This window comes from Alligator sinensis, unplaced genomic scaffold (genome assembly GCF_000455745.1).
Source record: "Alligator sinensis unplaced genomic scaffold, ASM45574v1 scaffold1065_1, whole genome shotgun sequence".
In the NCBI taxonomy this organism is placed as follows: domain Eukaryota; kingdom Metazoa; phylum Chordata; order Crocodylia; family Alligatoridae; genus Alligator; species Alligator sinensis.
In genome coordinates, this window is record NW_005842812.1 from 295,274 (window position 1) to 317,810 (window position 22,537).

A 22,537-nucleotide genomic window follows, 5' to 3' on the forward strand; every position below is an offset into this window, starting at 1 on the left:
CACGACAGGGGTACTTAGTGCCAACGCTCTCCAGGCATGGCCAGGATCTTGCTCTGCGTGGTTCTGCACAAATACAGAACAAAGCCAGGCCTGGTCCCCAAGGATGTGCAGTCTCAGCATGGGGGCTTGCTGTTAAACTGACAGGAGTCACTGGCCTGTTTCATGTCTTCGGCTCTTTACGCAACAAAAAAGCATCAAATGGCAAGCGTGCAGCATGGGCCACAATCGCATGTGCTCACGACAGGGATGCGTGCAGCGCCGTGTTCTCTGCACAGAGCTGCTCGGGCAGCGGCTTCTGAGACAGAGGCTGTGCCAGGGCTCTCACGCTGAAGCAACACCCTGCTATGTGCTGCAGCTCCAAAAACAGTGGTTATCCGCAGCACTGGGATCCAGGGTTCCCGCCCAGCACGAATCAGGGACTTCTCTATGTCACTCAAAAGATGACACGGACTGTGCAGACCACCCCCAGGAGCACCGCAAGACCCGTATGCTGCCACACAGCCCCTCGCTCCGTGCGGTACAGAAAGGAGATTGTTTAAACGTTTTACAGAAGAGGGGTCTTTGTTTTTTTTAAACTAGGGCTATTTTTAATTCCTCCACTTATAAATCCCGACGCCTTAGTTACCATTAGTCCAACTCAGAGGGAGACAGAAAATCCTCTAAAAATTACCTAAAGCAGCTTTTTTATTCAAATACCTAAAAATAATGAGATTTAAAATCCAATCTCATGAGAATTTCAGGGCTAGGGAAATGCCCTTGGGACTCTTTCCACACCAGCCACACCGAGCTCCCATTCGCAGCCCAGCCTTGGCACAAGATCCCAGCTCTTTTGTGGCCCACTCTGCCCTGGGACTCTGGGAGAAAAACATTTCTGCGGCAAGCTGATTTTTCAGACCTGCTGGGTGCAACAGGACGTGGCGCAGAGGTCTGGAGTGCTGACAGCAGCGGCGGTGGGCAAGGGCTAGCAGGCAGGGCACAGAGGAGGCGACGAAAGGCTTGACCCACGTGCACTCCCTCACGTGGCTCTCAGCACCACTGCCAGGTCAGTGTGGGCACAGGCAAGACCATGCTTGCCCTGTAGTGTCTTTTGCACAGGCTGCACCACAAGCACTGTGGTACCAAAAGGATCCAGAAATCAAGATGCTTGAGGAAGGCGGAAAGAAGGTATTTGGGTGAAATCAGAGAGGCAGTCTCAAGGGCGATTCCAGCTGCTGTGGTGGAAAGTGGAGTTAGAGCCCTGTGAAGAGGATGAACTGGGGAAAAGGTCTACAAGACTGCTGGACATTCAGGAGAAAGTTTAACCAACAGGACAGGGGAAGAGTGATGGGACCTGAACCAAGATCTCTGCTTGGCTGAAAAGCTTTGCAGCTCTGTCTCCCTGCAAAAGGTCGGCAGGGAGCTTTCCTCTTCATGTAACACCTAAGCTGAGAGAGGCTTTTAGAAAGAGCGTGTTCAAACACTGCCACGAACAGCTCCTGACCTGACACCTGGCCGCCCCAGCAAAAGCCATTTGCAGTCACCACGAGTGCCCCGCAGAACCAAGCACATCTTGCTGCACATGAAAAAAATGCCTCTGGTGCATAGCTAGACGTGGCTTCTCTTCCAGAGCTGGTTTTTCCCTCCTGATCTGCCAACATCAGCATTCCCCCCACTTCTGCTTCCTTGGTGGTTAATATTTTCACATCCGGCGTTGGTGGGGGGTGCCTGGAAAGACTGCAGGCAGAGAAATTCTCCAGGAACAGGATTCCTCCTCAGCACGTTATTATAAGCTTGTTGGAAGCCAAACAATTAAGCCAATTGTTTTCTCTCTCTCATTTAGATATTTTGTATACACACAAACTTTCTCTTGGGCGACTGACCCCTGCTCTCCCTCAATACCGTACGAACGTCAGGAAACACTCAGCCTGCCAGCTCCGTCCAGCTAAGCTCAGACGATGAGCGCAATAATTCTCATCTGCCACATGTAAAACAAAACCTCATTAAAAGAGAATTAAGCCAGCATCAATTTGGAGCTGTGAGTGGTAGCCACGTTTAAAAACAAAACAAAACATTAACTCTTCCTAGATGCAAAGACAACCTGCTTGACCAACATGTGCTAACTTGTTAATCCCAGATCGTCACTGCTGATTACTAAGCAAACTGGCACTTGGCTGGCGCTCTCTGAGCCCAGTCTCACTGCAGCCACAGGAGTCTGGCAACCTCCCCGCGTTACAGATGGAGAAGCTAGGGCACGGAGGGGCGAAGCAATGTACCCAGGCATGCAATGAGCCACTGACCCAACAGGGAGCAGAACCCAGGTGTGCTTCCCATCTCTGCACTCTCCCAGGGCAGGAAGAGGTCCCAGAAGCCCTCATCCAACTCACTCAAGCAAGTCGCAACACAGCGCCTGGGCCTTACGGTGCTCTGAACAACAAGCACTTCCCATGGGCTGTGGCCTCAACCAGACAACGAAGCCCATGTGCAAATGCACAGCTGGGGGGGGAGGTTGGTCGAGAGACCCAGAGCAGACACTCCCCTGTTGCCCTCACAGTTCAGTACAGGGGCCTGGAAGCCAGGACCCGAGTGGTGTTTGCAACCCTGCCCCGGTCACCCAGCACAACCAAGGAGCAGTCACTTCACCTCCTGATGTAAACTCTGAGGGACTGTGGGTTAATCGGCTACTCCTTTATGAGGCACTTGGAGGCCTTTACATGATAGAAAAGCCAATTATTGTAGTCACCTGCTCAGATAGAGAAAAGTATTTTATAATGGAACATGGGGTGGAGGGAGCAAGAGGGCTTCAGGCTTTTAGGTTATCCCCAAAGGCTCTCACTTCCCATTTAGTAGCAACACTCTCCCAGCAGGAGACTTCCAAGGTGATGTTATACATTAAAAGCAATCCAGGCTCCTGGAGAACAGCTCCTGTGGCACAAGTATGAAGCAGGCAGCTCCCTCTGCAGCACTAAGGCCGCATTTCAAACTTGCAGCTAGACCCCCCCCCCCCCCCCCCAGGGGAACCAGGCCTTGCCAGTGCTACAGGGAGCAGCTGCTATAGAGAGGGGAATTTACAAGTGCGGGGGGCTGGCATGGAGCACCAGGTCAGAGAGCATGCGGTTTACCAGGAGGCCTCGGCAGGGAGGGTGGGGGAGGGAGAAGATAAACGCCTGCTTGATTTATTTTAAAAATTAATTTGATGGCCCTGTGCTGCCAAGAAACAAATGAGCACCTGCCTCTGCTGTTCCGCCAAAGCCAACCTTTCTGTCCCGCTAGGTTTCTCCTGAGTGCCAGGGGGCCCCTTCCCCTTTGGGCAGAAAGGAAGCGGATTTTAAACGTGAAAGATTTTTACCCCAGAGGGACAGTTGGGGAGCTGCCCGTCGAGCTCCCAGCCCCCGGCCACTCTGCCTTTGCTCCCTGCTCTCAGCAGGCCTGAAATCCCCCTTCGCTACAATCCTCCCCTCCCAACATACCCCATCTCTTCGCCCAAAGTCATTTGAATAGGAAATGAAGTGTGGCTCTGCAGAGACAATGGTTTATTGTAAAGTTTTCACTGCAACGCACGGCATAAAAACCTGCCAAGATGCATGTAAACATTCACAACTGCCAGGCTCCTCCGTAATGAAAAGCTATAAAGAACACCCAGGTGGGAAGCACAATGCTACAGGCTAATTAAAGTAACCAATAATATTCCTCACAGGAATGTGAGAGTGTGTTCCGCTCAGTGGGAGAAGCCACTTCTGAGCCCGTGAACTCTGCTTCCTGGAGCAAGAGTAACAACAAAAGACAGAGCACGGCGAGGGCTGACATTCCTGCCGGGCACCAGGCTCCGCAGAGGGCGCGAGCGCACCGCTCGGGGGTCACGGCACAAGGCCGGAGTCGGGCGAGCAGGATTCTGACCCCGGCACGGCTCCATCTGTACCAACAAGACTTGTTCGTTAGCAAATCCAGATCTGCATTTACAGAGCACCCTATAGCGCTGGCCTTCGCCCCAACGTGGCATTAACTTGACAAGCAAAAAGAGTAATTGCGGCAGGCCCTTGCCGAAGCTGTAAGGATTATTAAGGCCAACATCACGGTTCTAGACAAAGCAGGCTGTGGCCATAAACACTGACAAGGCATATATTCCTCCTGAAAAATGGGAGAGCCTCGTGACGGGGTTAATGATGTTTGAGCAGCCTCTCACCCTGACCTGCCCTTCCACATATTCCAGCTTTAATGCACTTGCCCAGCTCCCCCACCCCAAAGGAACAGGGGCCGAGTGGCCTCCAACACCAGTTATTTTCTTCATCAGTGAACTCTCCGGCTCCGTGACTGCAGCGCCTGGTAAAATAAAGCAGCTGGCTTATGCGTGCTGAGGGAACAGAGGCACTGAAGTGGCCAAGCCCTGCAGGAGAGGGTCTCCTCTCTCTGTGCAGCTGTCAGAGGCTCCTTCCTCACAGCCTCATGCTCTTTCAAAGAAGAGGGGAACACAGCTCTACATGGCGACCGCGCTGTCACAAGATGCCTCTGCACTCTCTTCTCCTCTGTGCTTGGTGGAACAGTTAAGTCCCAGCTGCAACCAGCCCCAGAGGGAAGGCAACTGCTGTGCCCCCCAAATGTATAGGGTGGGTCCAGCATATACATACGGTCCAGCATAATGGCACATAACTGATCCCCTCCCACCCTTCTCAGGGCACCGTATCCTCCAGACAGAGGATGCCCAATTCTTCTCCCCTGTCCATGAGAGCACATTTCAGGGCAGGAAGCGATCATGCAGGCAACACATGGGGCCCCCACAAGCCTCCTTTCCTTCCACACATTCACTGTGCTCTCTTCAGTCCACTCAGTGCCCTGGCACCAAAGAAATCCCATCCCTCCAGTCACAGTGAAGTTGTGCTTCTCTTATCAGGGTGCTCCATCTGCTCCTGTGACCACAGAACCCAGAGCTCCATCCAGCATTTCCCATCATTGGGCAAATTACACTAAGTCACTTTTATACCTTCCAGCTGTGAGTTCCTGCATCCCAGAAGCACCAGCTACTCTGCAGCAGAGGACGAGCCTGCACACTGCCAGGCAGATGTGTCAGAACCATCTTCCCTGCCCATCTGGAAATGTTTGGGCAGGCAGCCCTCGAGTAGAGCCCTCCATCCACCCAACCTCCACCAGGGTGGGGCTGGCCCCAGACCAAATACAAACCACATTTCAATAAAGAGACAAGGGAAGCTGTGCAGCTGAGTCTCACTGAGAGGAGCAACAGGAGGGCTCAGGCACAGCAGAATCAAGGTGATTTTGAAGCCAAGGCGCTTCACTCATGGCCCCAGGCATCACTGCTGCATTGGTCTGCAGGAGCACAGAGCCTCCTGGGGGGTTGACAGGCCTTACCTTCTTGGAAAGCGAAGAGACGTTCAGCCCAAATCTCTGGGCCCTTTCCTTTAATTTATCCATGTTCACCTGCAAAGAGAGAGGAAACCCCAGAACAGTTAATATGCACCGCCCTCCCTCTAAAATCAGGGAGACCAAAAGACAAGCCCAAATAGGGACCAGCCCACACTGACAGGTTTGCAAGTGCTCCCCACCCCAGACTCCCTTGACAGACTCAGCCAGGACCCCTCCCGGTAGCTGTGAGGACACAGCACACCCCAAATGAAGCTGCCAAAGACTTTTTCAGGGCTACTTCCTGCTCTCAAGCTTCAGCAACAGACCCTGGTGCCAGGAGCCCACACCCTGGAAGGAGCAGCATACAACAGCTGTGCCAGTGTGCTGCCCCCCGACCCCATTACTGGACATCAAATGCATGGAGCACACTGTTACCATGAGCAGTCCCAGGCACCTGGCACCATGGAGAGAGATGGGCTGCCCCTCCAACACGGACCTCAGGGATCCCCGTAACAAAGAACTGCTCCTCTGAAAGAGCTGCCTGCTTTTCCTTCACAGTTGTCAAGGGCTAAGAGACCAAATCCATCCCCACCTCCTATTATTTTCCCATCGCTTTGTCTGGTCTAACTTAAAATTCCTCCAGCAATAGGACGTCCCTTGGGAGCTATATCCTACAATGTAATGAAACCCAGTTTGGGCTTCAGGGACAAGAGGTCTGCAGTGCCATGGAGAAAAATGAAGTCCTTGGCAGGAACCTGTTTATCAGTTCTTGTTGAAAAAATACCTTCCAAAAACAGAAGCCTGAATCAGGGCAGTTGGCCCAATAAAAGACACCAAAGAAATCTCTGAATCTTCCAGTAATTCTCCATGGTCAAACACAGTTACCATGCTGGCTGCCCAGGCTACTTAGAGCTCTCGACCTTCTCTGTATTTTAATAACCTTCATTTGTGCTGAGAGCCAAGGCAGCAGGGCACGGTTTGGACATTAGAAGTGAAAGGTCACTTACTGGAGGCTGTTCACAATCTCTGTTCCTGGAGCAGCGTAAATAATTCAAGCAAAGGGCAAAGACAGAGCACCAGGCGCACAAGCAAGGAGCTAACATGCGCTGCTAATAAAATATCTGCCTTTATTCCTTCAGGCATTTGGGTCTAAAATCAGCTTACCCAGGAGGGCAGTCAGCTTAGAAAGGCGGCCAAACCCTGGCACAGAGGTGGCCATCCTAGCAAACTTAATACCTGTATAATCTTAAGGTGAACTACTTTATTAATGACCTCAGCCCCAGGCATATCCACCCCCATTTATTTTGGCAGTTCATTTATTTCTGGGGAAGGGAACTGTTCTGAACATGTTTAAGTTACTGTGATTAAGGGCCGAGCAGCTATAATTATAAGCAAGAAACATTCCTTACCGTGGGTTTGCTGTCTGCAGACAGACCTGCAATGGGGAGGGGAAAGGAGCGGGGAGGGAGGAAGAGAGAGAAAGAAAGATCAGAAATGGCAAGAACTGTTTTAAACAGAATCCTCTCTGATCCCCTTGGCAACCCACAGTGAAGAGAGCAGGGTGGGCATCCTTCGCATTCTAAAGGGCCACACACCAGACCGGGAGAGAGAAACTGGTGTCTGTTTTAACCCTGCCTTTAACGGCATCTTGCTGCATGACTGATACTAGTCATTTCAAGCTTGATTCCATTTCCCCCTCGGGGCTCCTCACCAGTGAGTTAAGATGCTTAGGCTCCTTTAAAAATTGCAGCCCTGAGGAGATTAAGGGCCTGGCTTCAGCTACAGGCCAGTGGGAGACTGGCACTGTACAAAATAAATAAATAAATAAAAAATTGGCTGCCTTTTGCTACCTGTGCTTAAAAGGCAAGCAAGAGGCTCTAGGGAAGCATAACCCTGAACCACCAAAGAAATAGACATGTGCATTTCCCATGCCGTGCTCCTCCGGTTCAGGGCGTCGGATGGAGAGTAGGACAAGGGACAGAAGGGGCTAGAAGAATGTGAGATACCGCCCAGCTTCCCTTTTCTGTATGGGCCAAGTTAAATATTTGCAGAGGCGGTGGTTGGTAGACTGGCTCTGCTTCACTTGCTCACCTTTTGTTGAAACTGTGGACATACCAAACCTGCGGAGAGCAAACAGAGCTTGGTCAGGCACTCCAGGCTAAGCCAAGGGGTGGGAAAGTGTCTCATACCTCAAGGGCAACTTGCTGGTGTGTTAGATTTTCCTTCCAAAACGCTTCATAAGGGCCTGGGAATCAAAGGGGCCTCTGGGCATGAGTAGCTAGCAACGCTAGATTCCAGCTAATGCAACTACCCTAGTGATTCCTGCTCTATATGTTCTGTAAGCTGCAGTGACTCACAGGACTGGGGTGAGCAGCATGGTCCCATACAGGCAGCCCTTCATCATTCTACCTGCTGCTATGTAAGGATAGAAAGATAGAAGGATCAGTTTCACTTGTATTTTGGGATTAGGTAATTGGTGCTAGTTCCATAATCAGAGCAGGCCATGCTGGTTTGAGCAGACCAGGCAGAAGTGGACTGCCCAAGCATTGTCCTAGGCCTGTGCTCAATATTCTGGGCACCTTTCTGCATCCTCCCCAGCCATCTATGACGGCAAAGTGGCAAAACTGTTCAAGAGGATAGAAGCCTTAAATTGGGACCTTGAGAATCTATTGTGAGCTCTGTCAACTCAATGCATGACCCTGGCTCTGTGCTCCAGGTATCAGCGATCTATCCCCTAGTCTGTTTATGAAACGGGGATAAAAAGGACTTCACTCTCCTGGAAGAAAAGATTGCCCTGGTAAGGAGCAGCTTTCCTTTCTTCTAACATGCTCCTTACATCCTTCGGTCCATGTTCCCACCCCACCAGAGCTGCAGCAAGTCTCTGTACTGGCTGCAGACACCAAGGCAAGCAGTCAGTTTGCCTCTAAAATAATGAAGGGCAATGGAGCACTCAGCAAAGACTTACCGAGCTGCTCGCGCAGCCTTCTTGCTCTCCAAGCTTACAGGCACGTTAAATCTTTCAGCCCTTTTCTGCATTCTCTAAGGAAAGGAAAAGAAAAGACTCACTCAAATGATACTGGCATCCAGTTTGGGAAAGCGCATCTACTAGGGGCACTGTGGAGCCACAGGATGTCTTAGCCACAAGCCAGGTTCCAAGAGGCTCCACTGAATGTGCAGCCTAGTAGTTAAAGGAGGCAACCAGGACTCCCAAGTTCTCTCTCTGTGACTCAGTTCCACCTTTACAATTAAAATGAGAATCAGACTTCCTCTGCTGACAGAGACTGAGGATGACAGCCCCCTGCCTCAGAAGGTCCTACAGAAGGAAACACCTCTCAAGAAGTACATGATGCTGTCACAGCATCTGCTTGTGCTCTGACCTGCCTTAGCACATGATCAGACAGTGCCCTGGTTCACAGTCAAGACCTGTGGCTGATCAGCACTGCCCTCATCCTGCAGAGAGAGAAGGCAACTGCAGATCACTATCCCTGCTTTATATCTCAGCCATCCCTTAAACTACCCTGAAGCAACGCAGCTCAGCCATCTCCAAGGCCTTGATGAACACGATCAGTATGACAGCTACAAGAATCTAACTAGCACTGGAGAAGGACTTTCTCTGGAAAATAGAAGACCAACTCTGTGCAGCTTCCTGGGACTTCGATGAGACTGGAACACAACCGGCTAGGAGGCCCCCCACCCCGAATCTCTCCATATGGAAAGGGAATGGCCAAGGAGAGCTCAGGACAGACACAAGGACAGACAAAGGGACGGAGCAGGATGGACCATAGGGTTGCGGGGGGGTGGGGGGGCGTTGTTAAATTAGAGCAATCTGCAGCTGGGGCTGAGCCAGTGCCTGGCATGCCAGCCGGGCGGGACAGAACATTGCACAGCTCATCTGGGGAGAATGCCAAAGGCTAAGGAGCAGGAGCCCTGGCACCGACTACAAAGGGAGGAACTGCAAGTCTCCCTCCTGGCGGCAGGAAGCGAACGGCAGGCTCCTCAGGCCTCAGCTGAGCGCCGGGAAAGGCAAACAACTTGGGTTTCTTAAGTGAGAAACCAAGAAGAAACACACTGGAAAAGAAGGGAGGGGATTTTTTTTTTTTTTTTTAAAAAGGGAATTTGTTCACTGAAATTTGGCACAAGCCTTTGCCTAGAAAACTGATACCATTCATGTGGAGGGCTCAGCCAGCTAAGGGCAGCTTGTCACTTCACTGTGAAACAGGATTCAAGCTGAAGTCTATCAATCCAGAACGGACTCCACCTGCTGTCACTGCCACAGGCACGCTCCTGCCGATCAGGATCCTCAGCCTTGGAAGGGAGTGAACATGGAACACACAGGGGTGCGTACTTGTACGCAGCCGCTTAAGTGTTCTTCACTTGAAAGGGCTCTATCTGACCCATCACTCAACATCTTGCCATTACTCAATGGGAACCATGAAAGAGAGGTTGGTGCTTTACACTGAACAACTGAGCCTTTTTTAGTGCCCTAAACTAAAAAGTACCTTGGCCTGTTACGGAGCGAGGAAAAATTCCCTAGGCTGGCATCACTCACCTTAGCAATGAGACCAGTACAAAGGGATGCTGTATAAAGCGTAGCAAGTCATGAATGGTCTAGAGAAAGTCTACAGGGAACTGTAATCTGTCAGTCTTCCCTGACAGTATCGGGAAAAAAGGATGTTAAGGACACCTATAGGGGACACATTTAAAACTTCCATGCAGAACTCACTGCCACAAAACAGAACGCAGGCTGCAAGTTTAGTGAGATTCAGGATTGGGAAAGAAATATCTAGCAGTATCTGAGGAATGCTGAACCAGCACAGGCTCTCTGAAAAGGCTGCAAACCATCTTGCTTCCAGGCATAAGCTGACCTCTAAGCAGAAGGGCCAGGAGGGGGCAGGATATCTGCAGGGATTCTTCCATCTACCACTGAACCAGCTGGACTCGATGCAGTTGAGTAGGATGTTGGACTGTACAGAATGCTGGTCTGGGTCCAACCAATTCCTATCTTCTTAACTACTTACAAAACCCGAGTGACTGAGATCCTTCGGGGATTAAAGCACCATTTGTAAAAAGTTGAACTTCCTTCCGCTGTCAGTTTATCCTTGCACGTCATGCTGCTTGAACCAAGGAAGCCCAGAAAGTTGGAGTCACTTGCTGCTGAGTCACTGAGTGACCTAGGGCAAAGCTGGGGACAGAACCCAGGTGCCTTGGGAATGTCAGCAGGGTGGCTTTCAACGAAAGGCCAATGCAGGCTGAAGAGGGATACAAAACATGAATCACATTCATGCTACACGCAACATTTGTCCTGTGAACAGGTCCTGGCACAGTGTGAAACTAAAAACAAGGATGTAGGCATATTTCAGCAAATATATTTAATGAGCTACTTAAGCCGCTACTGACAAAAGTATCCCACAGAGCACAGAAGATGTCACTTCTTTAGCAACAGTTTTGCCTCCCTGTCCCATCAGTTCTTATGTATTTCTCCTCCAGCTGGTCCCCAGGTGGCTGTGGAAATAACTGTAGCCCTAACAGAAATCAGAACTCCCAAGTGATGGCTGAGCCTTGCAGAGACAGGGATTGTGTCTTCATATCCAACCCCCAGTTATGGAAAATGAGAAAGAAAACAGGGGGAGGGAAAAAGCATTAGAGAAAGAGACTGGGTTCTAAGGATCGACACTGCAGCTTCCTTGAGGAATCAGCTGCTTTTGACTTAGTTCCCAGACTCCCGGCAAATGTAAGAAGCTTCTAAGAAGGTAAAGAGGACGCAACCTGCTTAGGGTGACCAAATGCAAACTAGCAGAGCTGTTCCCCCCAACATAACCAGTCCGGGCTCTATCCAATAAAGTTTCACAATGTCTTGGGCAATGAGGCTTCCCACAACTCACCAGGAAGGGAGATTCTCCATGGTCTGACAGATTCCGCACTAGGCAGTCCTAGCCAAGGTCGTATGGTTAAGGGCTTGCAGGCCAAGCCCTACAAGGAGAGACTGGAGAACCTGGACCTTTTCAGCCTCCGCAAGAGAAGGTTGAGAGGCGACCTTGTGGCTGCCTATAAGTTCATCACGGGGGCACAGAAGGGAATTGGTGAGGTTTTATTCACCAAGGCACCCCCGGGGGTTACAAGAAATAATGGCCACAAGCTAGCAGAGAGCAGATTTAGACTGGACATTAGGAAGAACTTCTTCACAGTTAGAGTGGCCAGGGTCTGGAACGGGCTCCCAAGGGAGGTGGTGCTCTCCCCTACCCTGGGGGTCTTCGAGAGGAGGTTGGATATGCATCTAGCTGGGGTCATCTAGACCCAGCACACTTTCCTGCCTACGCAGGGGGTTGGACTCGATGATCTGTTGAGGTTCCTTCCGACCCTAACATCTATGAATCTATGATGGGGCATTTGATCCTCAAGACACTGGTAATGAAGATGAAGTTTACACAGATCCTATGATACAGCACTGGAACACATCACCCAAAGAGGTTGGGGAATCTCCATACGTGGAGATTTTTAAGACCCAGGTAGACAAAGAGAGCCTTGGCTGCACTGATCTATGATACTGGCAGTCCTTCAAGTCCCTCTAGCAATGCGTCCAGACAATTTCCAAGTCAGAGGAAACCATCAGGCCAGATTTATCCCTGTATACAACAGCTACTATAAGGGACTCAACTTGCCTCTGTGAGGCTGGAGGGACTCATGTAGTGCCTTCACCGGCTGGCAGACACAAAGGGAAGGACAGCAGAGAGGAGGAAGGAAGAAACGCACTACATTCAATCTGCAGCGTACAGTGTCTCCAAGCCCAACTCAGAGCCACAAAAATCCACAATAGGAACAGCAACCGATGCTTAGCTCCACACGAGGGAAATCGAGGGTAGCCCCAGACAAACACACAGCGATAAAGCAGGGAGTCACAGGTCAGGAGGGCAGAAGGAACCTTACCTCCATCTGGGATATTTCAGATGTTATCTTCACCACTTTCTTTTCTGCTCCCCTAAAAAGTGGAAGGAAAGAGACTGATCAGGGCCAGGAAGGGACATTCAGAGATTCCCACTTGTCTGACATGCAGGTGTTGCAGGAGACAGTGCTGGGGGTTCTCTCCTCAGGCCCACCCTCTCTAGCCCCCTCCCGCCCCCCAACATCCATCTCTGGATATTAAATCACCCCCAACTCAAACACAGGAAGGTTCACAGCAGAGACAGGCCACAAACAATAACCAAGACCAGCGCATGCCTGCCAAGTGAGGAGGGCTGTCCGCATGAGGCCCTTAGTTCCTGCTTCCATTGTGCCTAGTGGCTTGGGTGAGGCCCCTGACAGTCAGACTCCTGGGTCCCATCAGTGACTCTCGCAGTGTGGGGGGTGTGGAGGCTATACAAAAGCCAAGAGGATAAGAATTCTCAGGGCCTTTTTCCAGCGCCATCATGGATCCTTCACCCAGACTAGGAGGATGGCAAGTGTTGTCACCTCTTAAGGACATGGCAATGCTTCCCAGCTCCCAGCAGGGAGCTGTAGATTCATGTGGGTCTACAAAACACTTTGAGAAGCTTGGGCAAGAAGCAGAGATGTGGCACGGGCTACAAACCTACAATGCACCCACAATCCATTGTCTATTTCTCACCAGCTCTTAACTGCAACATTCAGCTCCTGCCAGAATCCCCAAGCCCAACTCGAGCCCCAAAGTGCTTTACTCCTTTATGGCTATTTGCGTACAAAGGCTCACTCTGTTCTAGTTCATGGGACAGTCACAGGCAACTTTCACCAGGTCAGCACCAGCACGCCCTGCTCAGGCTCCATTTCAAACGCATGCTTCTTTAACAACGTGCAGTTGGCTATAGCAGGGACCGGTAAAGAGACTAAAAAAAACTAGAATAGAGTGGGCGTGCTCCAAAGTTTATGCTGTGAAAACAGGGCTGAGGTTTGAGGTAGAAAACAAAGGAGGAAGAGACAAAGTTCGGAAGTTCCCAGGCTAAATGAAACGGCATCATCCTCCTCCAAACAACTCCCATAAAACAGCGGGTCATAACCAGCCTCATTAAGGGCTTCCATTTAGAGACATGTGCTGCTTTTGTTCCAGATTCCTGCACAGTTTATGCCCTGAAAGGTAGTAATGGTTTAACAACACTTTCACAGGAAGCAATTCTGAACAGGAACCAGGAATTGTTACCCCTCCGGCCCTCTCTGCAACTCTGTTTCGGACACAGGCAAAAGGCGCCCCCTGCTGTCCAAAAATCAAGTACTGAATCCCTGTCTGACTGAAGCAGTTCCGCCAAGGAAAGTTACTGCCTAATCAAATAAAGTTTATTTTTCCCTTCTGGATTTCAAATGTCTGCAACAGCACTCATGCTGGCACCTTATACAGCTATTCCACGCAGAGGCCAAGGTCCCAGGCAGCCCAAGACATTAGGACATGGCTTATGTTTAGCTGAATATTAATCACCAGGATCATCCATCTCTTGTTACAAAACTTACACCCAGATGGGCCAGAGAAGACGGGGTCTAAGAAAAAGGAGCCATCTGAACATTACCCACACAAGGCAACACAGAGCTATACTTTCAATGCAGAAGCACAGCACAAGGCTGGGAGGAACTCTCCATTCATCCCCCCTACGTCAGCTTCCATCAGGCAACACCAACAGCCTTTGTGTGTGTGTACATGCAAGTGGGCAGTCAGGGTGACACCCACCCCCTGCAGAGGGCCAGCATGAGGGCTACAAATTGCTCGAGCACTATTCTGATGGCTTAAGTGAGGCTTTGTTTCGGCCCTCAGCAGAGAAGCACATTTCGTCCCCAAGACATTTCATCCCAGTGCAAAACAAAAGTGACTTTGTCCATTTCCCAGTCAACCAGAGGTACCCAAGAAGCTCCTGCTCACAACCTGCACGCAGTAACTGGCAACACATACTTAAACATGTGAGATCAGCTGAGCAGGAGACTGAGAGAAAGAATCCAAGTCCAAGCTGCCACAGCAACACTACCTCCACTGAGCCTCGCACAAGCCACTGTCCCTCTGCGGCCCTGCTCTGTATCCAACAGAACAAGGAAGGGTTTCCTTGCTCTGCCTTCCAGGGATGGGCCAGGGTCAGAAAAGAAAGGTGAAAGCACTACTGATTCCTACTCAGCTCAGTTGTCAGGGTTCACCAGGTAGAGCACCACTTTTGATTCATCTCTCTGCACAGACAAGATACATCGTTGCAAAGATCAAAACCCGAGGATTCAATTTATTTGCACTTTCTGGCAGTAAAATCTCCATGCATGCTGTATCTGCAGCAGTTGCTAAATCACCACCCTGAGCTGCCAACAGCTATGGATGTGGATTGGTAAGAAACCTGTACTGAGAACTGCAATAGCAAGTGCTTGTGAGGCTGGATACTAGCACAAGGTTGTGGGAGAAGCACCACGACAATGCACAAGTGAGAAAAACAATTTATTAGCTGGCTCCTTCTCTCTTGCCAGAACCATGGGTCACATGAGCAAAAGGGGAAGGAGATGCAGGGTGATGGGAGGAGGAGCACCAAGCCAAGTCAGAAATAGACGGATCACTCACGCTTAGCACTGGCATCCCCAAATCCTTCACAAACCTAGCCCAGCATCCCTGAAATGCAGCCTGCTTGGAGATAAATGGCAGTAGCCAGTACAGCAGGGATGCGAGGGCCAAGGATCTGGGAAGAGAACCCCACTCTTGCAAAGGATGTTAGCTAAATGCAGAGCAGACGGGACCTCCGTTTCAAAAATCTCCTGAATATCCATACAGAGCAAAATGCAGGGAAGCCACATCTCTGCCAGGGGTCCCAAGGCTAAACCACCCTGCCTGGAGGTGAGCCTGCAATTCCCAGGTGCCCCAGGCTTTTCACAACTGACATTTATTGCCCCAAGCCATAGATCTGTCCTACTGGGTTACTGTGATGTAGGCTCCTTGGACGCACACGGAAGGGAATGGGTTAAGGTCCACAAAGTGCTACCAACTCCCTTCCTAAGCACTCTCCTCCTGAGCTACAGCCACCCCAGCCCATTTCAGCCTACACAAAATGGATAGTTACACATCAGCTTCTTTTACGGGAGGCTCTTCCACTTTGACAGGAGGTTCTACTGGCTTCGGCTCTTCTTCCTGCAATTCAACGAGTTGAGAAGGTGAGTCAGATTAGTATTCCAAGCAGCTGAGTAAGTGCCAGAGGCACTGTATGGGGGCAGTCAAGACTGGTGAAGCTTAATGGGTTTAAAAGCAAAACTGCATGGGAGCAAGCTCTTCCATATTCCATACTGGATTCAACAGGCCCACGGCCCATCAGTCACATTGCTCCCTCGTCATCTCAGCATCAAAGCCAACATGGTTTCCCCTGTTCCTTGAGGGAGAGAGAGGCCCTGGGGATCTAGCAAGCTACAGGGGAATGTAAACCCTTCTAATATTAGCAATCTTCTAGCAGGGCAGTTTGTTCCTGGAACTCCTGTCTTCTGCTGCAACCGGCTGGAAGAGCTGAAGCAAATGCTCCCAGGAGCATTTGTTACAGAGGGCTGTTGTCCAGAAATCAGATCAGGACACCTAAGCTCTGGCTCCTTGGAAAGTGCAATACAGCCTTCCATCTGGGCATGCCCCACCAACCCACATGCAAATATGAGAGCACGCTTTGGACAACAGAGCTATGTGGTGGCACACTATGAGGATGGTTACATTGGAGAACTGTAAAGCTCTATTAATAACAAGACTTAGTTTCACGTGCAGTAAAATCACTGGAGCCACCTGAAATGATCTTCTGGGTGGTTTTAAATGCCCACATTTTATATTTTGGACTATGCTTATATTTAACAGCTATGAAATAACAAGCGTAGGAGTTAATGAAAGAAAAGGCTGAGATATATCCCTGGCTTCTCTTTATGACTGGCTCAGACTTAAGGATATGTAAACTGTAAAGCTTCAGGGCCTGATTCTGCAGTCATCCTGGAAACTGCTGATAAGTAGGGTTACATGGTTGCTTCAGTATTTGCAGGGTGACAGACTTACTTTAATACTAGCAATCCAACTGTTAAGAACCCAGCATTTAAGTCTCTCACTGGATTTCTTACGTTTCAAGGCGTTTTACCAGCTAAACACACAATGTATGTACAATGATTGGCATCAGGTCTGCTGCTGGTGTATGCAGGTGAAATACTAGAGCCACACCTGCTTGCATCAGTTCTGAATTTTAGCCAAGATGCCACAGGCCAGAGATTTTGTTGGACTTGAAGACAACTGCCAAAATGTTGTGTCTGCAGTATCTTTTGTCTTATCAGGCTTTGGAACTGGGAGATAAACAAACTGAGTGATATTAGTTTTTGCAACGCTATTGCCACACAAGAAGCCTCCAGCTTCCTGAGTACAGTAAAACCCGCGTTATCTAGCACCTTACAAACTGTCATGCTCTATTAACCATTTTGCTCTATTAAACAGCATGCCGGTTTGTAAGGTAAAAGTGAAACTGGAAGTGCCCACCGTGGCATTTTTGGTTTCACCGAGTACCCACAGCCCAGGGCAAAGCAGTCCGCGCTGCCACCCCTTCCTGTCGCCCGGCACACTGACGCGGCAGGAGGGGCGGTGCACACCGAACACAGCAGGAGGGGCGGGACAGGGTAACCAGCCTCTCAGATAACAGGCATGTTTGGTTATCCGGCACCCCTCATTCCTCATGGGTGCCAGATAACAAAGCTTTGCTGTACGTGGAAAATGCAGTTGGGATGAGCACCTTCTCATGGCTGCTATACTCTGCTTCTCAAAGGAGAGAGTTGGAACCAAATGATACATATGACCAAACCCCAGCGCCACGTCTGCAAATCTCATTCTGACCTTCTACTAGAATATTTTTCTGCTGGAAACAGGAAAGATGGGCAGAAAGCTTTAAGTACTTAATGTTAACCCACAAGGGTGGGCCTTCACCAACTTGGAAGGAGCCTGGCCGTAAGGAGAAAGAATTAGCACTGCCAGGTGCAATCACTCATTTCCATGTTTTCCAGCTGATAAAATTTGCTGTCCAGGGGTGATGGTGGCCTGGGGATATGCCCATTTACTTCCTACCCAAGGCTGGGTAGGAAATGTGTCCAATTCTGTAACACAAGCCAGGTACTAAGATTATGCCTTCCAAAGAGCCCTGCTAGTAACAATGTAAAGTACACCAGAAAGTTCCACACAACAGTGAAGCAGATCCATTACCTGATCACAGTGCCAGAGACCAGACAACATCAGGCAAATTAGAACAGAACTATGCCCAAAAACACTGATAGCGTGATAATCTTGTGGTAATAGGACTTACCTCCGTTTCTTCTCCCAAGACATCTTCTTCATTAGCCTCTTCTTCAGCTAGAAGAATTTAAAAAACATCCCACAGATAATTGCTACTGCAAATCAACAGACTGGCCTGAAATAGAACTTGGATACAGACTCCTAGAATGCTGGTGTTCTCCACACACACCAAGAAATCAGTGCTGAGAGGTTTCTATTCAGGTTCTTCTTTCAGGAAGCACTGTGATACCTGATTACATATAAGACATGCACACTGCAGCACTCTGGAAAGGACTGTTTAAGGCAGTAGCACTGGGAGCAAAGGAAAAAAAAAAAAAAAAAAAGAGCCTACCCTTAAGATAGGTCCAGTCTTGCTCTGGCTCTCCAAACAGTACCACCACTGTATGAGAGCTCTGTCTGATTAACACCTGCTGGATGGAACCCAACAGCAGGACTGCTCCAAGGACCATGATGCCAAGGAGCTATCTCCTCAGAGGCTGCAGCCCTGAGACACCCAGTCAGCATTCTTACAGCAAGCCCAAGCCCAGGAAAGTTGACTCCAGCAGAAAGTCTGACCTACCGTGCTCCTCGAGGTATGCCTGGAGTCGGTTTATGAGGTCCTGTTTGTTTCCTTTTGCCTCCAGGCCACGGGCTGTACATTCCTGTTTCAGTTCAGCAAGCTGCATGAGAGAATAGCCTTCCTGTTAGTACACGTCACCCATGTGAGCCATGAACAGGCTAGACCCAAACCCAAAGAGGGACGTCAAGGGCACAGTCACTGACAAAGGAATAGCAACACGGCCAGCTGGTCAGAGCAGGGGGATTACAAGCCTGGTTGCCTGGATTCCTCCTAGCTTTGATAACTCTCTCTAATGGCAGTCACCAACTGCTGAAGCTTCCTTAGCCTGACGAAGGGTTTTTGAACCCGAAAGCTTGCTTAATAACTATTCTCCAACCATTTGGGTTGGTCTAATAAAAGATATCAAATTCACCCAAGGAACCTTGTCTGCCTATGTCCTTAGATCAACACCGCTACAACCCAAACCCCTCTACATGGCTATGACACTTACTTAACCCGCTCCCCTTCCCCCCCCACCAACAACCAGGAACCCACAAAACCAAGTGGCCATGGCACAGTGCTGCCCTAGACAGAAGTGAGAACATCTCATACAATTTCTCCATCTCTCAATTTCCAGTATTCTTCCTGTGCCTTCACTTCACTCCATTAATAAAACTCCTCAGTCCCCCAAAAGTTGAGCAGGAGCTCAAGGAAGACCAAGGATTTACTGTAAGTAGAGGCCCTAATTCCACGCTGTATCTCAGCACGACAGGCCCGCTTCACATCCTGTGGGTTTTATGCTGTCCTGAAAGCAGAGTTCACACCCCACGTGAAACAAAACTGGCAGAGGAGTTACATTTGCTTGCTGTGTGTAACAAAGCATCTTTCATCACACCTGCTAAGGGTAACTAACCTCCACGGTCATGCCAAAAAAAAACAAGCTCTGAAGACCTGGCAATTACCTCTTGCAGCACCTAGACACTATGTTAATGAGCAATTGCAAAATACGAAGGTGGTGAAACTTCACAGGAGACAGCATGGCATGGTAGAGGCTCCGGGGGGCCTGCGCCGAGGTGGAGCCGGAAAGCAGGTTTATGAAACTTGCCCTCCGCTGTGTCAGTGATTTGTCAGCACCTCGGACAAGATACTTCATCCCTCTGGGACTTGGCTTCACCCAATGACATAAAGATACGTCCCTCCACATGTCACAGTCCACACAGATTAAGGTGAAAGGCCACGCCTCTTAGGAGATATTATTTATTCCACTGTACAGGATACGTGAGAAGAAAGACAGCCCTCAGATCACCCAGTCCACCCGCCAGGGCTCAGCACAGCACTCCCCAGAGGACCCTTTACCCAGTCTAATTTTCAGGGTCTCAAGCAGGCCCCAGGGCCTTCCTCTCGCTCTCTGCAAGACCGTTTCACATTCAGAGCTAGCCACTGCCAAAGTACCACATCCCCTCTGGTCTCTGGGCGCGTCTGCAATCGTGAAGTATCCGGGGAAACGTCCTTATTCTCCGACCAGGGATGCACTGAACGCCTCTGCACACCTTGGCACAGGTCCCTTGCTCGCAGCAACCAGCGTTTACCCTCCCTATAATCAGGCCCTTCCCAAACCGGGCCGGTCCCCGGACAAGCCAGCAAGAGTCGGCTTTTGGGAAGCCCACGCAGAGGAGCCCACAGGGGCCGCGAGAACAAAGGTCCACGAGCGCTGCGGGAAACTGGCCTCGGCTCAACTTCCCCCCTCCGCCATCTGCCACCACTGAGGCCAGCCCAGCTCCATCCCCCCCGCAGGGAGGTGAAGGCTGCTCTTCCCTGGACTCTCTCCAACGTGTCCTCGTCCTCTCCGCGCTGGCGCCCGCCCCCGGACACGGAACAGACGAAAGGGTCGCGAACAAGCTTCAAACATGGATTCCCCTGAGCCAGCCCGGCTCCCCCCACTCCGCCCGCACCTTCAGCTTATGCAGCTCCACGATCTCCGCCGCCATCTTGTCGCCCCCTGAGCTCGCCGCCGCCCGCCCCGCCCCGTCCCGGCGCCCTGGCCCAATGGCGCCCGCGCCTGCTACCGGGTCGTACGGAGACGACCAATGGCGGTACAGGGGCGGGCGCAGGCATTTCCTGGAGACGGAGCCCGGCACTGGGGGAATCTCGGTAACCGGCGCGGCACCGCCAGGTTGGGGGAAGGGAAGGCGGGAGGAGGAGGAACCGGGCCCAGACTCCTGGGTCCTTTCCCCAGCCCACTGCGGGGGCAGAACTAGGCCTGGGCGCCTGGGTCCCCCCCCACCGCCTCCAGCACCGGAGCGGGGAGCAGCTCCGGGTCGCAGCCCCGCTTAGGGCGGCCCCTTCTCCTGCTCCCAGCTCGCTGGAGGGGATCGGTCGCGCCCAGACCGGGCGAGAGCCGAGGGGCCTCGTGCAGGATGAACGTGGGGGTGGCGCACAGCGAGGGGAACCCCAACACGCGCGTGATGAACAGCCGCGGCATCTGGCTGGCCTACGGGATCCTGGTGGGCGTCCTCCACATCGTCCTCCTCAGCATCCCCTTCTTCAGCATCCCCGTGGTGTGGACCCTCACCAACGTCATCCACAACCTGGTGAGGCGTCCAGCGGGGGTGGGGGGGGGGGGGGGGGGGGGCAAGTAGCTGGGGGGTTCCCTCTCCCAGGGGCCAGCCCTCCCCTCCCCCCCCTTACATCCGCTTTCCTTCTGGCGCTGGAACCCTGCATGCCATGTACTGGCTGCTGCACACCGTGAAGGGGACCCCGTTCGAGACGCCGGACCAGGGCAAGGCCCGTCTCCTCACCCACTGGGAGCAGATCGATTACGGCACCCAGTGCACCTCTTCCCGCAAGTTCCTCAGCATCTCGCCAGTAGTCCTGTGAGTGCCGCTGCACGCGGGGCCTCCCTGCCGTGCTGTCCCCTTGCCGGGCTCTGCAGGCCGGGGCGGCGCCCGAGTCTGTTCATGGCGTGAGCGTGGGAGGGCTCATGGCAGGGGACACGTTCCCCTTGCAGAGGCCGCTGCGATCCTGAGGCAAGTCAGGCCGTGGCTTTAGCTTCAGTTATTCATCGCGGGAATGGTCAGTGGGACTGGGCCCAGCTCTGACACGCAGAAAGAGCAGGTGTTTTCTGCTCAGAGCCAGAACTGCCTGGCCTGGTCTGCAACGAGCTGTTGGGCCTTGGGCCGCATGCAGGGGTGCCAAGGAGCAGGTTGCACTTGGACACTAAACCATAGAAACACCGCAGGGCCCGGGCTGAGTTGCATGGCTCCTGGGATGATTGCCTCGCATGGATGGCTCCAGTCTCTGCCAGTCCTGCCTCCCCGCCAGACTGTGGCAGGGCACTGAACCATCCTCGCTGTTCTCTCTCTTCTAGTTACCTCCTCACCAGCTTCTACACCAAATACGATCCTGCGCACTTCATCATTAACACAGCCTCGCTGCTCAGTGTCTTGCTCCCCAAGCTGCCTCAGTTCCACGGGGTGCGCGTCTTTGGCATCAACAAGTACTGAGACCCAGCCTAACTTCCACATTGCCCCCGCGGGGAGGGAGCAGGACCATGTGGACATCTCGAGCAGCATGCACTCCGCAGGGAGCAGACGAGGCCAGCGAGGGAGCAGGACTGCCTAGTGCCTGCAGCGCTGCTGTTTGTTGGGGGAAGTTCCTCTCTGAGCCCAAGGCAGCCAAGCTGTCTGAAGCGAGCAGAGTGTGTAAGCTGCATCTGCACAGCCCCTCTGAGCCAGCTGAACTTCCCAGAGCCACAGGCTGAGGGGAGAACTGCCCAGCTGGTGGAACAGCCAGGTTGCCTTGCCCCCCTCCCCCCGCTTTTCTATGTTCCTGCCATAATAAAGCCATTCGAGACACTAGCATGGAGCTGCTGCAGGGGCCGGGGCAGTGGGCTCAGCGCCTGCATGGGCTCAATACGAGCGCCTAGAATGGGACACGGTCACTTCAGCAGCCTGGAGCTCACCCTAGCACCATGAGTGCAGCAAAGTGGCTACAACCATGTGACCCACCAGAGCTCTTGTTTTACTAAGGAACCTCTGCCCTGCTGGAGCAGCGCCTGCACAGGCTGAGTACAGTCTCCCAGCCCCGTCCTAAGGCAGCAAGGCCATCAGGTGCCCCTTTCCTAGGCAGGCACTATCCCTGCTAGCCAGCAAGGGGCAGTGGCAGCCTAGGGAAGAGAACTCAGCATCTGGCTTCAGTCTCTGGGGGGGGGGCCCTCCCTCAGAGCAGGGAACAATGAGGCTCAGACAGTGGCAGTGAGGGGGAGGGGAGCTGGCCTGGGCAGGCTGCCAGAGAGACTCCATGGACAATGGAGACCATGCAAAGTTCTGGGAAGGACAGAGTAGCTGCCCTGCCTTGCCCCTTGTTGGCCAAGTTCCCCACCCCCACCAGGCTCCTCAAGCCCAGCAGCACACTTTGTT

General features: G+C 51.8%; 2 protein-coding genes across 4 annotated transcripts in view; one reads left to right on the top strand and one right to left on the bottom strand.

The window, feature by feature from the left end:
• SARNP (SAP domain containing ribonucleoprotein) overlaps nucleotides 1-20,182 on the bottom strand; it is a 37,997-nt gene extending 17,815 nt beyond the window's left edge. For 2 of the 3 annotated variants that reach the window (XM_025191360.1, XM_006035203.2), the window contains exons 1-9: nucleotides 20,072-20,182; nucleotides 18,141-18,240; nucleotides 17,592-17,638; nucleotides 15,351-15,418; nucleotides 12,256-12,307; nucleotides 8,297-8,370; nucleotides 7,423-7,451; nucleotides 6,741-6,766; nucleotides 5,338-5,406 (exon numbers count right to left, since the gene is read on the bottom strand). In XM_025191360.1, the coding sequence (XP_025047145.1) occupies nucleotides 5,338-5,406; nucleotides 6,741-6,766; nucleotides 7,423-7,451; nucleotides 8,297-8,370; nucleotides 12,256-12,307; nucleotides 15,351-15,418; nucleotides 17,592-17,638; nucleotides 18,141-18,240; nucleotides 20,072-20,107 (501 nt within the window). In that variant the 5' untranslated portion in view covers nucleotides 20,108-20,182. Of the gene's footprint in view, nucleotides 1-3,479; nucleotides 3,890-5,337; nucleotides 5,407-6,740; nucleotides 6,767-7,422; nucleotides 7,452-8,296; nucleotides 8,371-12,255; nucleotides 12,308-15,350; nucleotides 15,419-17,591; nucleotides 17,639-18,140; nucleotides 18,241-20,071 lie in introns of those variants that run through there. The other variant, XM_006035202.2, reaches the window with a different exon arrangement.
• A 9-nt stretch (nucleotides 20,183-20,191) lies between these two features.
• ORMDL2 (ORMDL sphingolipid biosynthesis regulator 2) lies at nucleotides 20,192-22,523 on the top strand. Its single transcript, XM_006035204.3, has 4 exons — nucleotides 20,192-20,270; nucleotides 20,478-20,709; nucleotides 20,840-20,992; nucleotides 21,487-22,523. Exons 1-4 carry the CDS (start codon nucleotides 20,207-20,209, stop codon nucleotides 21,620-21,622), a joined length of 585 nt encoding a protein of 194 aa, XP_006035266.2. The 5' UTR covers nucleotides 20,192-20,206; the 3' UTR covers nucleotides 21,623-22,523.
• Nucleotides 22,524-22,537: the final 14 nt, after the last annotated feature.

Bases quoted from the DNA above. Each gene is read 5' to 3' on its own strand.
- ORMDL2 (XM_006035204.3), top strand. From the start codon at position 20,207: ATGGCGGTACAGGGGCGGGCGCAGGCATTTCCTGGAGACGGAGCCCGG. The intron at 20,271-20,477 runs GTAACCGGCGCG...TCCTGCTCCCAG, and splicing joins CCGGCACTGGGGGAATCTCG to CTCGCTGGAGGGGATCGGTC. The intron at 20,710-20,839 runs GGTGAGGCGTCC...TGGAACCCTGCA, and splicing joins ACCAACGTCATCCACAACCT to TGCCATGTACTGGCTGCTGC.